The sequence below is a fragment of the Barbatula barbatula genome (genome assembly GCF_947034865.1).
Source record: "Barbatula barbatula genome assembly, chromosome: 12".
NCBI lineage: Eukaryota > Metazoa > Chordata > Actinopteri > Cypriniformes > Nemacheilidae > Barbatula > Barbatula barbatula.
Genome location: NC_136775.1, coordinates 11,011,839 through 11,027,532, shown reverse-complemented (window position 1 = coordinate 11,027,532; position 15,694 = coordinate 11,011,839). Strand labels below are relative to the sequence as shown.

The following is a 15,694-nucleotide window of genomic DNA, read 5'->3' as shown; positions in this document are numbered from 1 at the left end:
AAACAAATTACATTTGAAAATAAAAACAGTTAATTAATAAACAAGCTATAATGAATAAAAACACGTCGATTTATTTACTTGTACTGTTAAGTTTATTTATTGATGTAATGTTGAGGGCATTTTCTAAACAAACAGGAACAGAACTGTTATGCAATGCTTTAATGAGTTAACATATAATATATTCAAGTAACCCTTTAAGTTGTGAATCATAAACATACCATAATCACATCTCCTGTGTTTTTACAGATTTAGAATATAATTATCATAACATCTAATCAGTAGTTTTAGTGTTTAGCTGGTTTAAAAAGAAAGGAGACACAGATGGCTCTGTGATCTGGCCTTATGCCTTGACTTCATCAGGAGGCCGGCCTCCAGCTAGCACAGCCAAGGCATTGGTCACCATCCTCTCCATCATGACCTTAGACGTTTCCAAAGTGTGGGTTCCCAGGTGGGGCAGGATGATAACATTTGGACAGGACAGCAGGGGATGGTCCCTGTATAAAACATAGTATCATTAATACTGCAACAGTAATGTGCTAAATGTAGGAGGGTGTTAACGTGTACAGTCCTTTACATACTGGCTTCATTAAGTGCAATAGAATAAAAGCATACCTGGGTAGTGGTTCAGGATAGGTGACATCTAAAGCTGCAGCTCGTATTACTTTATTTTGGAGAGCATCCACTAAAGCATCTTGGTCGACCACCAAACCTAAAACAACAAAATTATGCAATATTTTAATAAACTGGTCAAATATATATTCAGTTTGGTTAAAGTAACTTAAACCCAAGAGTAATGGAGACTTTTTATACTAAAACAAATATCAGAACATGTAAGCCTGTATCTTCTACACTCAACACATTCAATCTGTTTTCAATCACATCTGAATTGGTCTTAAATGGGTTCTGTATTTCTTTAATAAATGTTACAATCAATAATGTTACCTCTGCTGATGTTGATAACGGTGGCACTGGGTTTCATCATTGCAAGCTCTTTGGCACCAATTAGTTTGTGTGTCTGAGGGGAGAGATTGACTACCACCATGACAAAGTCTGATCTCTGTAGCAGCTCTTCCATACTTTTACAATATGTGGCCCCAACTACTTTTTCTTCACTCTCCGGCCTGAACATACAGAAGAAAACACTGTGAAATTACACTTATAGCTTACTAAGGTATAGTTTACTCTACAATAAAAACATTGTCTTCATAAAAGTGTATGAATGTACTGACTACACCATTTATATGACCTTTTGCCCATCTTGAGGGGTAAAATGGAAATTCAGTTACTCTTAGTGTGTGATAATGATCCATTCCTTCATAAAATTAATCTATTTAGCCAGTTTAGAGCTTACTACAGTAACACTTTCCTAAAATGTAATTTGTTAACTGTATAAATGAAACTCTCCTTTTCATATATTTTAATTTTATAAGCATTAAAGAGTGGATTTAAGGTATACTCCACCTAACAATTAAAATGCTGTCATCATTTACTCACTCCCAAACTGTATAAATAGAGAGAAAGATATTTTGGACACCTGTTAGCAACTGACATTTCTGGGACATCACTGACTACCACCAAATAGGAAAAAAACTATTGTATATATATTTTTGTTCTGTTGAACACAAAATGAGATATTTCGAAGAATTTGGGAAAGCAAACAGCTACTATTTTAATTTTCCTACTACGGTAGTCAATGATGCCCAAGAAATGTCAGTTGCTAATATTGAAAAAAAACTGTATTCTATTAACTAACCCATGTTATGCCTAAAAGGGCAAAACGTATTAACTTACTTATTAAATAAATGAATAAAGAAACTGTGACCAAGTGAATCAAAGTCCAGCAGACTCACCGTCGATTCCTATTGTAGTAAAGGATTTTCATCTCAAACCCTTGAGCTCTCTTGGCTACTTTGTATCCAATTCTACCCATGCCAATGATGCCAAGGGTGGCTCCACTGACATCAGTGCCCAAAAGAGCCTCTGACAAATCTTCAGATTCCCCAATCTTACAACAATTGTGACCTGCCGAGAAAAAAAAAAACTTGCAAAGTAAAATATTGAATTAAGTAATATAACTATAGTAAAAACTATAATGAAGTAGGTAAACTACGGAAACTACAGCTCTCACCCTTTACAATATTTCGTGCAGATGCTAACATCAAACCCATTCCAATATCAGCAGTGGCATTATCCACCACATGAGGAGTGTTGGAAACTTTCACTCCAAAGCTATTGATAAGAGGAATGTCAAGATGATCTACTCCTACCCCACCATTCACTACAATTTTGAGATTAGGTAAGGACTGCAACAGATTATGGTCCACCTTAATGGTAACACCCCACACAAACAGTGCCTGAATTCTGTCAGTGTAGTCCTCTTTCCTCGCCACGAATTTATCGTACGGTATTACAGTGAAATGTTTCTCGATAAGAGGAGCAAAACAGTGATTGATCCCCCCTCTTCTTCCAAATGTGGTAGCCAAAACCCATGGTTTCTCCATAATCTGTGAAAAAATGACAATTATTTAAAATGTATGTTTTTAGGTAAAACAATAATCGTTTTGTAACGATAATGCATTTCTTTTTAAAACGAAATATGCAACCTTTCTTTATCGCCAGGTGTGTGAAAGTCGCTCGATCCCAGTCTTTTCACCAACGACTTTATTTGTGAGCGACACGGTAGCCTGCCTTTTCGTCCAGACATAGTTAATCTAGTACCACTTCACCGATTAAGATCAAAGGTGGGATTCTGTAAATCATTCATGTGTAACTGTAGCGTCTAAAAAAATAGACAATTGTCGGACGTAGAGACTGCTACTTTCCAAATAGCCTATCGGTTGTTTCTCTTTCGTTTGCATTTTATAAAAGGCTACGGGTGTTGTAGTCACGCAAGTAACCAGAAGGGAGCGTTAGAAGCCCAGCAATGATATACATTTCTTCACGAGATGAATGACTTTAGAGCAGTTTGATTGACATTTACTTCGAGTTTGCCCGTATCATGAAATTGTGTACCACGAACATATAGCTGTCAATAGTATATCACATCCATTAAAATGTTTACAATGCTGAATTTGAAATACAACCCAAATGTGCTGGGAAAACAACCACATGATTAATTATTTTGTAAAAAAAATAACATGAATACGTAATATAACAGTTTAATAACTACAGCATTTAAAAGCAGACATTATCCTGTGGTCTTTGACAGTGTGAGAGGCATCACATTAATTCCAGAACAGTTAGTACAGGGTTATTATTGGCTACTGCAGTGCTCCAGGTTTCCTGTCGCCTCCATCTGTTCTGATATTTGTGTGTGGAGGTTCAGCTTCAAAGACAACTCGTTGAATTTGTTATGTATTTACTGGATCTGATTGTTTATCTTTTAATACCATTATAATGTATTTTTTCATTACGGAACAGTAGAGGAATTTGTGGTATAATTCAGTCAAATGAAAGTGTTTCAGGCTTGACTTATGTGATAATGCTAGTGTATTCACAGTCAACACCCAAAGTCCATCTGCTAAACTGGCAAAGTATCCCAGAGTAAAGGTCCACAACAACCATTTGTGAGTTAATTTTTCACTTAATTAACTCATTATACCTCTTTATATCTTTTTAAAAATTGCCTTTTAAATAAAAGTTTATGATGAATGTTTAAGGATTTACGCCAGTATTTATTTTGGGCTTATCTCTCACCCGGACATTAACTTTCCTTTTAAAAAATTAAAGTGGGTCATCAAAAATTGGTGTCATGATACATTTTCTTAAAACGTTTTTGTCAACCTGGAAGTGAAAAGTTGACAGAAATATTAGAAACACATTCCAGATTATTTTAATAATACAATTATTTTATTCCTGACATGCCTATTTAAAACAACTAAACAATGCATACAATGTGGATGCAGTTAAAGCATCATCTACTAAAGTAGAACAATCTCTACTAACTTTCATGGTGTCCTGCCTTTGTATGAAAACTATTCCTGAGAGTTTGCTTTGGCAATCAATCAAAATATTTGGTTCTGTTAAGCTGTAAGCACTTCCCTTCAATGTCTAGTGCTTCACAGTTAGCCTCCATCTCTAACTCTGGCCCTAGGGACAGGCATGTTTGAAAGTGATGAATTGATTCCCCTGCCAGCAGGGTGGCGCATTATTAGTGAATTTCAGCATTCATAGTCTACTTAAACCACAATTTTAAAGTACTGACCAGAACAAAAAATTCAGAACAAACTCTTAGTTTACTCATGTGATTTAACAAAACAAAGGGTCCTACAAAATCACATGTTCCTCTTTATCAAACTCAACGGACAAAAATGGAAAAAACAGACAGTCGTCTATTCATACAAATTCGATGACTGAATGCTTTGTGTCTAAAGATAGTATGACATTCTATCCAAAAACTTTTGATGTAAAGCATTGGTTTGGTGATTTGTTTGTACTATACTAAAACAATCATGTATATCTCAAAATTATTTTCAGTTTCCCTGTCCTTTGTTATTTTTAACCCTGTTCCAATTAAAGAGGCCTATCTGCCCCTGGCTCTGCCTGAATGATAACATTTCTTCCATATTTTCTGGTGAAAAGACCAAGAACAGATTTTAGCTAATCTTTAGTCTATCAGCAAAATCACAGCAATATCTCATATTCCCATATTTTTCCCCATTTTTTAAGAAAACTGGGATCATTCTGATAATAATCAGCATTTTTGAAAAGACACAGATTGCAACACTTATCATGACCTTTTGAGAAAGATGTTTTCGTTCGTATTCAAATGAATAACAATCATTATACTAAACACTACAATGTGAGAAGGTACACCATTTGTTATACAGTCATCATAATGTTTATTTTTAGAAATAATCTGTGGATTATCACAGCGGGGTTTGCTATAATCCTTAAAGACTCCTTTATTTGACAAACATTGGCACAATGCAATGCATTCTGGGATGTGGGTTCAAAAATAGTTTTATGTAGTATACTATAATTGTTTGTACATATTCAGCATAACCAGTCAGGGTAAACCAGCGCGTAGGTATGAGTTTTCATGCAAATAACTGTGTTCGTTTATTTTGTCATGTTATCTACATTCATATGATTAAAAAGCAACCAATTCATAACATACAACCTGTACTAAATATAAACTAGTTATTAAATCGTGCAGTAGTTACTCATACATTTTTTGTTAATATATTTAGATAGGCCCCTTATTTTGTCATCATTGACCAAAACACATGGCCAACATTCATGTAACATTGTTTATCATATCATATCAAGATGATAGTAATAAACAATCATGCCATTCCTAATAACATCTGGAAACATCTCAGAGAATTGATTTTGTTTACGCATAACAGCTATTACATGAAATAGATAGATTCTTGAACAAATCATTCAAATTCTTGGCATACGAGAAGAAAATGACTAAAGACAAAGATTTGCGGAATAATGTTAGGCAGCCTTTTTAAATGTACCGCTAAACTTGCTCGGCGTGAGTGATAGGACGGACCCTCCTACGAAAGACGCCACTAGGCATTAACATCGGTGCCATCGAGTTCACACAATATGAGGAGCACAGCGGCAGCTCCACATATTTCGTTTCAGTGCGACTGACTATTTTGCACCCGCATAATGTAACAATAAACGACACGTTACGACCTTTATTTCGCCTGCAAGAATGTCGTGCGGTGAGAACTGACAAAACGCAGTTTCAGCTTTCAAATGGAAGATCGCCTGCTCCGGCTCGTTTCCGTGGATTTGTTGCCCTTGCGCGTTTTGTGTATACCCGTTTTAATCAACACGGATGTTTAGATTCGGTTTCTTGGACCTCTTTCGTCTGTTCGAGCTGTGAAAAGAAGAGGCTCCGCCGATCGGGATAACACACTCTGCTGCCTACCTCGACATATTGCTACAAGGGATTTAAATAATCACGTGCTACAACAACGGGAAGATTTTTATCGGAATTGATGTGGCCTTCCGACCTTTAATGAATTCAATCCGGAGAGCAAAATGAGTAGGGAAAGGCCGAAGAGAAACATCATTCAAAAGAAATTTGTAAGTGGATATTTGACATTTTAATCGTGTTTCTTCCGTCGCGCGAGATGCCTCAATTGACCAGTTTTTTATTTGCATTAACCATATATTCAGTGTCCCCGTGTTGTTATATCATCGGGTTTGGTGACAGAATTAGGTCAAATGTTAGAATGACCGCTCTAATGTAGTCGACTTTGAATTAGAGGTTAAGGACGGGCTGGCCGATGCAAATCTAGCTGTTGACCCACATGTTTGGGCTTTGGAAGTGTACACTGATACATTTCGCATTTCCGGTTAATGTGTCATGTTGTTCTGTTGACCCTCATTGTCAGATAGTTGCTTTAGTCGATGTGTCTCGAGTCTTCGCCGAGACGCGAGACATCACATCGTATGCATTTGCGGTGTCTGCCTGCGTCTGCCTTTCAATGTCACAAGAACTTGGCTATTGAGATCGTGGCTGGTGTTTGCTTTGTAGTAAAGGCACAACCTATCTCTGACCTCCTACTGGTTGGGTAGTCGTTGCCTTATAGCAAACAAACAAATGCTAAAACTATTCTGGTTACATCTTATCATGTGTCAGTGTTATTCTTATCTTAATCTGTGACATTCAAATCTGTAAAACGTTTTGTTAAATTGCTTTCAGTACAGTGTTCAAGATGATGTGCTTTTGGTTATGCAAATGCATATTTTGTTTTACTTTTAAAAATAATTTATGAGAATTCTTGTCATTGAAGGCCTCATCTGTAAACTTGCAAATGTACTGGACTGTAATAGACTCAAGGTTTATAAGAGGCTTCCATTCAGATGGAGTTTGATTTGACTTTAGCTTAATAGCTGTGCGTGGCTGCCCAAGCTGAAAATTATGTGTATATGACTTATACTTAAAATTATCATTGGGAACAACTATGAATTTAGTTGTTATTCACTCTAATTCAATGCAATGCTGTGGATCAAATAACTGTTGCTAAGATTTCAGACACATTAAGGAGCTTGTCACTGTCTTTTTTATCAGGACAAAAGGTTTTTTTTCATTACTTACACAAACACTTTTTTTAACAGTCCATACTAAAAGCAAACAGTGTTCATAATGAAGGTAGTGTTATGACTTAACTTAAAAAATGAAGGCTGTGGTTATAAATAGCGCATTCTGCATATTCAGACTGAAAATATTTTACATTCTTTCTGCTCGATTGCCAAGCAGGATGTTCTTGAATATTATATCAACACAGGGATCAAGAGATTTAAGCTTCACAATGAGATTTAAGGCCTAAATGAATCTGCTGCAGTGGAATCGATGTCACTTTCTATTGAAAACCGGCCTGTTTACACAGTTAAAGTTCCCATTATATGATCTGATCCTTTTCTTTCTGTTTTGGAACATTACATAAATCACTCTAGATTAGGTCACAGTATATAACGTGGGTTCTTATAATATTCTTCATGTGAAGTGTTATTTGACCAAATAGGATGCATAAATCCAGAAGGCACTAAGAAATCATGTTTTGCACACTCCCAAGCCCAACAATCAATTTAGTGTCACAACAGAGTAAAGACTGCCAGATGTATATCGCAAAGTGTTTACAATGTCCACAGGCCTGCTTCACATGCCAGAGATGAACATCTAAACCGTGAGCTCTCATGTCCTGCTCATTTTCTTTGGCTTCAGTAGTCAGATATTTGATATGTTTAGCTCCCTCATACTCATCCTTGGCATCAGTTTGCTTCACACAGTAATGGAGAACTAAAGCTCATGCAACACTGACCCAGTTTTAGATAGAGCTACATTGACAAACACTAGCATGGCGATATGAGTGTCCCCAGAAATTTACTTAGTTTGGGAAATAATAAATTGCACATCATGTATAACTCAAAATGTTTTTCTTAAACGTCAGATTGTCTTCAAGAAATGTGAATGTTATCTTGTATTGTCATTACATCGTCCAGATATTTTCTGCAACTTTGACATGTTTGATCCTATATAGGATATCAGATTTGATTTCATTGTTCCACTACCATATACAACAGTCAATGAATGAATAGTATTCATGTGATAATAAAATCCAGAAAACTCTAGAAACTAATCGCTCATATCACATAGCACAGCCTTATTGCACTTTATCCATGATATGAAATTTTGTGGCTGTCTTACAGCTCTCAAATAAAACAAAGGATGATGTAAAAACTGCAGGCAGCTTGTAATGGCTGCTCCATCCCTCCATCTCAGACATGTCCAGCTGTGCTCTAATTGATGCAGTCATCCCAAACTCTACAGACACTATATTACAATGGGCCTGCCGAACAGAATGTGATTATTACTGCGGAGTTGTTATCGAGAGATTGTTATTATCAGGAGATGTATTTGGCTTTTTTGTTTATTGATTTAACAGCTGTCATTTGTTTGCGTGACAGATTATTTGCTTCTGGAGTATTCAAAGTGCTTGTGATGAGTAAGCAGTGGTGCATTTAGTGTTTTCTTGCATGGAGTATGTTTCAGTGTACTTCAGATACCAGCTCAAATGGATTTCTGTTTGATTTCTGAAGCCTGACAAAGAAAGGTTCTTCTACAGTGTTCACATGTAACGACAGTTTAAAGTCACCATGAAACAGAAGTTGCGATTGACTTCTTTTGGCCATTGTGACGTTTATCCAAGTGAAACGACTACAAAAATTTAGGATGGAGCCTTATTTTGCCTTTCCCTTTTTTTGGTTTGTTGTAAGTTGGGCCTGGAGGGGAGGGCTAAAAATGCCTGGCCATTGGACAGTTAGTATAGCCCTACTTCTTTTTTGTTGCTGACATTATGTGGTGAAGAGTTTTGTTGAGAGGTGGAGAGGAGCTTAATGTCTTCAACACAGAGAAAGATATTAAGAAGAATGGTTGTTGCCAACCAGTTCTTGGGCACCATTGACTACCATAGTAGAAAAGTTTGCTATAGACATTTCTTTGCTCTGTTGAACACAAAATTATATATTTTGAAGAATGAAGGAAAGCAAACATTTCTGTGGCACTTTTAACAACCATTGCAATTTTTCGTACTATGGTAATCAATAGTGGCCAACAACTGTTTGGCAACAAGCAATCTTCTGAATACCTTCTGTGTTCATCAGAACAAATAAATGTATACAATCTGACTTCACAGCTTGGTGAATGTGTGGAGGTGCACTGGAAACAAAGTGTCCTTGATAGACATACCTATAGGATATGGTGCATTAAACCGTATTGTGGGGACTGGGGAGTCCCCTTGAGTATTAAGTATACTTTTACAGGTATGAATGGGTACTTAAGTACACAGTCTGAGAAACTTATTTGCAATGCAAGTATAAGACCAGCAGCTGTTTTTATAGGAGATGGCTGCACTTTAGCTTTGAACTTTGCCTATAAGCAATTTTAAAACGATAAGGATTGCTTCCTTCTGGTTCTTGTCAGAATACAGCCTGCAGTATGATGCATTAAGCAAAGGCAAATTCTGACAAACCTTTCTTGTCGGTTTGCAATTTCTTTACATCTTTTTCAATACTAACCAGTGAGGAGGAATAAGGTGTAGCACTTAAGAGCGCAGATTAATTGTCATCTTTGTGGCTGCAGAGGTTTTGTGACATTGAGACACGTCGAATAGCTTTTTGGAGAAGCTTATGCGAGTTGAATTTCTTTGAGAGCACAGCCGGTCGGGTCGTGTACAATCACCTGCCAGCGTGCACCGTGCCGATAGGCCAGCCAATGCTGCTTTAATGTCAGCTTCTTGGCCCTTTGTAAATAATAGATCTATTTCTCTTTCATGCCAGCTTGCTTCTTTTAACTTTAGTAGTCGTCAGCTGTGTGTGAGAGAGAGTGGCCAGTGTCTTGTGTGAGACAGATGGCTAGCAAGGTCAGTTGTGATCTGTTGGCAGGTTGGCTTGGAGCCTTGCTGCTCCTGCAGCCCTGTTTAAATTTGATCTGTGTGAACCGTGTCTGTAGATCCAACTCATGTACTTTAGACGAGCTCTTTATAAATCTGTGCCCTAACTTTTAGATTGAGTTAAAGGTTTTTATTTAAGGCTGTGCTGCAAAGGATTTCCTGATTTAACCACAAGCTGTTTATGCACAAGGGACCAGTTTACTCACTAAAGTCTTCATGTTTAAAAAAGGCAATTTAAGGAGTTATCTGTATGCAGATCAAACCGGCAGACTAGAATTAAATCTGCAAAACATGCCTGCATCCTATTATTTTGTAATTACTTTTCAGACTTTTGATTGTTTGTTGTTCCAGTGCTTTTACTTGATCTTTGGATTGAAGAAACTAAATGTAAACATTTTCCCCATTTGTTATTGACAGTCTTGTAGACCAGGGGTTCCCAAACTTTTCAGCCCACGACCCCCAAAATAACAGTCCTAGTGATTGAGACCCCCACTATCCTCGGAGGTGGTTAAAGTACACTGTAAAACTTTTCGCTATAAGTTTACAGCAAAATACTGGCAGCTGGGTTGACAGTCTCATTCAGTTATTTTACAGAAATACAGCTGTAAACAACATTTACGGCACTTTGGAAGACACGTATTAGCCCCTTGGATTACTTTTAAGATGGATAAATGCGCTTTTTGGAGCTTCACAATGCGGCATATCAAAAATCTAAGAAAAGCCAAAATATTAATATATCTCTGTTTGGCTGAAGAAAGTAAGTCATATACACATAGGATGGCATGAGGGTGAATAAATTGTGAAATAATTATCATTTATTATCAGCTTTTGATCCAGCCCGGACTGATATAAAAAATCATCTAAAAAGCAAGAAAGACAGAAGTAAATATTATATGTAAATAAGTAATATTTATTTAGGAAATTAACCACATAGGCATATTCATTCATGAATAGGGCAAATTAAGTTTTAAATTGGACATAATGGTGCTCCTTGTCAAAAGCTCAGTTCCTCGATCGACCACGCCCCCTGTATCAGGCAACACCGAAATCAGGTTTCCCACGCAATCATTCATTGATCTATCAAACTTTTGTGACTACTATAATTTCATTGAATTGCAACCCTTGCATGTGTTTATTGCATACATGACTACATGACATTGTTAAAGATGCAATGTATTGTTAAGCCCTAGAACCAACTGTATGAAACCTTTCCAAGTGAATACTGCACAAATATCTTTACAAATACTGTGAAAACTAGGTTGGTGGCAAAATCTACTCTAGATTAATATATATGGTTGTAAGATATGCTAATATCTTACGTCTGAACAAACTCATGGGTGCATGCTAGGTCTTCCTGATACTTGAGGTTGAAACTGTAGAATAAGGCATCAACTCTGCAAGGCCAGAGACGAAGTGGGTTGCTCTCCTTGACACACAGCTTGACCTTTCATGTAACAGGAATATTTCACCCTACGATATATTTTAAACAATAATTAACCCAACCTCATACCATCCTAGGTGTATTTGCTATCCCAGACACAATTTTAAGTAATTTTTAAACATGTCCTGGCTCTTCTCAACTTAATGTCATTGGATAGTGTCCCATTTTTTTGAAGCTGAAAAAGCACATATATCGGTCATAAATGTTATCCATAATGCTCCAGGGGGTCGATCTGAATGAGATTACGTGTGTAGGTTTCTCCTCTTTACGTGTTCAAAATATGAATTGTTATTAATCACAATCATGTTGTTTCGCTTCAGAAGACTTTTGATAACCCCATAGAGTTGTATGGATTAGTTTTGTGATGGATTAGATATACAGTATGCAATTCTTTTTGTTTCACAAAATGGTTACTGCAGTGCCATTTCCAGAGCCAGAACATCTTTCAAAATCACTCAAATTGTGTCAAGCTGAGGAAAGACATAGACTATACACATGGATGGCATGAGAATAAACGAATTATGGATTAAAATGTATTCTGGACTGAACTACTCCTTTAACCGGTTGTTTAGAGATTGACCTGAAAATGACAACGAAAAACAATAAATAGAGATTAAGTAAAGATAGATTAATGTTGTTCTGCTGTAGTTCTATTTAGTTGTTTGTATAACTACTGTTCTACATAATTGTTCTACAAAAGGGACATCAGCACCATTGATCAGCATTAGAAACATGATTATGCATACATTTTCATGTGCTGGCATAACACTCAAATGCACTGACATGAACAACTTACGTTAGCACAGGAAATTCATCACACTATTCATCCTAAAATTTAAAAAATAAATAATCAAAAGTAGATTGTTCGAATTTTATCGTACAAGTTAAGTTATTTTGTGAAAACAGTATAGATTTGCAAGCAAAATAAAGATTGGTTTACTGTTTCAATACTTCGATTTCACATGCTCCAAAGTCCATCTATAATCATCAATTCAGGTTATTCAGATGACGAATCATTTCCCTGTCGTCTCAAGTAGCGTTCTCTGTCTCTTTCTGCATCACAACATCTAACCGCTAATATAACTGTTGTATTGCTTAAAAGTGAATATGGACGTTTTCATTTTCTGCAAATAAACTCAAATAGAAACAATATTCTTATTTGAAATTTGGGAGAAATATTGTTAGTAGTTCACAGAATGAAACATAAAAGATCATTTTACCTAAACACATATCCACCTGTAGTACTTGTACACAAATAGTACATGTTAAAACCAGAAAAAGTAATTCAGTCTCCATGCACGCAGTGGAGTTACTGTATATATTGCCTACTGTATGTTGCTCTTTAACTAATACCTGCTGGGGCTCCTGCATGAGTTAATGGATGTGTTTATACCAAAATAGTCTTTCACTTAACTGTCAATTTTCAATCAACAAGCAAGCACATTTCATTTTGAAATTGGTAGAGCACTATGTGCTGGCATCTGGATGGTGAATTTGGCCACAGATTCAGAATGTGGCAGTACTCCACTAATACACAAGCTTTGAGAAGCCACTTTAACACTAGTGGGATATAAAACTGCTTTATCCGTCTCACGCACACAACCTCTTGTAAGGATCAGAATGTTCTTTCCTTAAAAGACATCAGTTCACGCAGCACTTCCGTTATCAGCCCAACAGAGTTATAAACAACTGCTATTGAAACTCCTTTTCATGCTTGCAGAAATTATCCTTATTGCCAGATAACTCCCTGACACATTTGTTTTACAAAGCATTAATGTCAATTACATGTGCATTTAAGTTTAAGCGACATCAAGCTGATTCGATTTGTTTTGTGCTATTGTGTTAAAGATTTACTTTGCAGTATTTTGATAGTGGCTTCCTCTACACCTGCTTGTTTAATCTAGTAAATAATATAGCATGCCCCTCGCTTTTGAAATGTCATATCGTTTTGAGTTCACCCTGAAAGAGGGTGACACAGAGGACCTGTAGAAGACTGTCTCCATGGCGACTAGAAGTTTCCTAGAGAGTGGTACTTTCTTCGTGTGCCATGAGGGGGCCCTAAGCTGGGTCAAGAACTTCACATCGTCCTAATCATCTCAAGCGTGGGGGAGGGGAGCATTCAAGTTTATAAGCGCCTCTCTCTGTCTCGTGATCGGTTCGCATAGAAAGTTACATGTGTGGTGAAACGAGTCTGTAGGTGAAAAGCTGTCTTACTATAACACTTGCTAAATATTAATACTGGATAGGTGTTCGGTTTGGTTAAAAGCATTCTTCCAAATATCTTTCTCCGTGTTCATCAGAACAAATACATTAAGAAAGAGGGAACTTGAGGGCGAGTAAATGAAGACAGAATTTTTATTTCTGGGTGTTAAACTGTTCCTTTAACTAATTTCATTTCAATGTATGAAACTAGGTAAATGTTTCCCGTTCATGATGTAAAATAAAATATTTTGTGGGTCTTTGCCTTTTTTATGAAAATCTGTTGAATGGCACTCAGTTGGGGAATATTATGACAGTTCTTGACCAGGGGACATGGCAGAAACACGCCTTAACATTTACCCTTTCATTGTGCTGGTGACAGATTGAGGCAACTGAGTAACTGTGATGAGATTTAAGAGTGTTTAAGATATCATTGTTGGATCAAAGTCTTGTTTTAACATCACAGCAGAATAAGTGAGTGACTTGTGTGAAAGATGTGTTACCATAGCACATCTAATCTGTGTATAGCACATAACCCGTGGAGAACGAGTGTTATATTAAGAACAGCAAAAAAGAAGGGAGGTGTGTTTGCTTTGCAGCATTTAGTAATAAAAGCCCTTTTGACACATGCTGTTCAAAGATTGTGACGCTTTTAGTTTCACAAAACACTTTTTTCTCATGTCAGTCAATGTACACGTAATTTACGTTCTTTGTGAAACCAAGTATTGTTTTAACATGGCGTCGCTGTGAACATTTTAAGCACCTTAATTTTTTTAAGAGTGTATGTTAGAGTAAATTTTTTATTTTTGTGACCTTTAAAATTGCCACACTACCGTTTGAAACGTTATGGTTCATTGTTTGATTCGAACATCTTTAATATTGACTGTATTTTTCTTTCTGCAGGATGATAATGATGGAATCCCCTGGTCAGAAGAGAGGGTGGTCCGCAGGGTGCTTTACCTCTCTCTTAAAGAGTTCAAGAGAGCTCAGAAGAGAAAAGTGGATAGCTCCACTGGAATGGTTAATGGTGAGTATACTGTAAAGTGTATTTATAATATCAATTCCTTCTTGTTATTATATGTGAATGTAGCAACGGTACAAACACACACTGTAGATGCTGTTTTTAGATTCAGCATACTGTTGCATGTTGCTGCAAAATGAGCCTGGTGTTTTTATGTGCAGTTGCCTGTAGTGCTAGACTACAGGAATATGTTGATGTTTGGAACAGCCGTCACATTTATGACCACAAACATCTGAGTTAACATACACTAGAGCAGGGGTCTTCAATGTTTTTCGGAGCAAGGACCCCTTAGATGAGAGATGCATGGAGCAGGTACCCCCCTATTCTAAACGTGTTACACAAACTTGTCTGTGTATTATGTTTATTATTTATATAGATTGATTATTTTAAGGCATTTGCAGCATCATATTTTTTTATTTCACTGTGAGATGGACAATTTACTTCAATGAGATGACTGACCCTGGTTAATGGCCCAAAGACTATACTAGTGGAGGTGGAGGTTGTCTCTATATGATAAAGAAATCAGTGCAGATGTTATGCATTCTGTTGTAAAAGCAGGCATTTTTTTGTTAATTGTAATTCTGTTGCAGAACGCTATTTTATCATTCAGAGCTCCGTTGTCTTTCTGATGGATCAGCATTGTGGTGGCTGTCACAAGAAAATTCACCAGTTTTTTTGCAGAGCATCATATCTGACAGCAACATACAACGAGACTACGTTATTTTTAGGGCAATTTGTTTGACGTGCTCCATCAGTAGCCCCACATGGTGCGCGTTTCATTGATTTTAAACACGTACGATAGTTTTGTCAGAGTTTACGATGCAAAAACGTTGTGGTGTCTTTTGCCTGTCAAATTAGCGCTTTACAGCTGTAACATCTTTGAACAGAAGATCAGAAATATATGAGAATGCACTTTATTTGCACACATCTCCTTTCATTCGTACTCTAAACTTACATCTGCTTAAAGGGAGACGATTAAGCAGATGTAACGTTTCTTCTATTGCTTCTGCTGCCTGAAAGGATGTTTTTGTCTGCATGCAGGTTAAAATTGCAATAAGAGGACGTGCGCACATGCGCAGCTTAACATTGGTTGTGATATTAACATTTTTAACA

At 36.8% G+C, this 15,694-nt stretch overlaps 2 protein-coding genes across 4 annotated transcripts in view; one reads left to right on the top strand and one right to left on the bottom strand.

Moving 5' to 3' along the window:
- Nucleotides 1-47: 47 nt before the first annotated feature.
- On the bottom strand, nucleotides 48-2,856 carry LOC306901223 (glyoxylate/hydroxypyruvate reductase B). The gene is made up of 6 exons (XM_079468840.1): nucleotides 2,604-2,856; nucleotides 2,129-2,504; nucleotides 1,851-2,022; nucleotides 943-1,121; nucleotides 613-709; nucleotides 48-494 (listed from the first exon to the last, which is right to left on the bottom strand). The coding sequence occupies exons 2-6, from the start codon at nucleotides 2,499-2,501 to the stop codon at nucleotides 341-343; spliced, it is 975 nt and encodes a 324-aa protein (XP_079324966.1). The 5' UTR covers nucleotides 2,502-2,504; nucleotides 2,604-2,856; the 3' UTR covers nucleotides 48-340.
- Nucleotides 2,857-5,485: 2,629 nt separating this feature from the next.
- Nucleotides 5,486-15,694, top strand: part of jarid2a (jumonji and AT-rich interaction domain containing 2a) — a 30,935-nt gene continuing 20,726 nt past the window's right edge. For all 3 annotated transcript variants that reach the window (XR_013787365.1, XM_079468788.1, XM_079468787.1), the window contains exons 1-2: nucleotides 5,486-6,048; nucleotides 14,464-14,587. Coding sequence is in view for 2 of the 3 variants with exons in the window: in XM_079468788.1 (XP_079324914.1) it covers nucleotides 6,004-6,048; nucleotides 14,464-14,587 (169 nt within the window). In the remaining variant the exon portion in view is untranslated. The remainder of the gene's footprint in view (nucleotides 6,049-14,463; nucleotides 14,588-15,694) is intronic.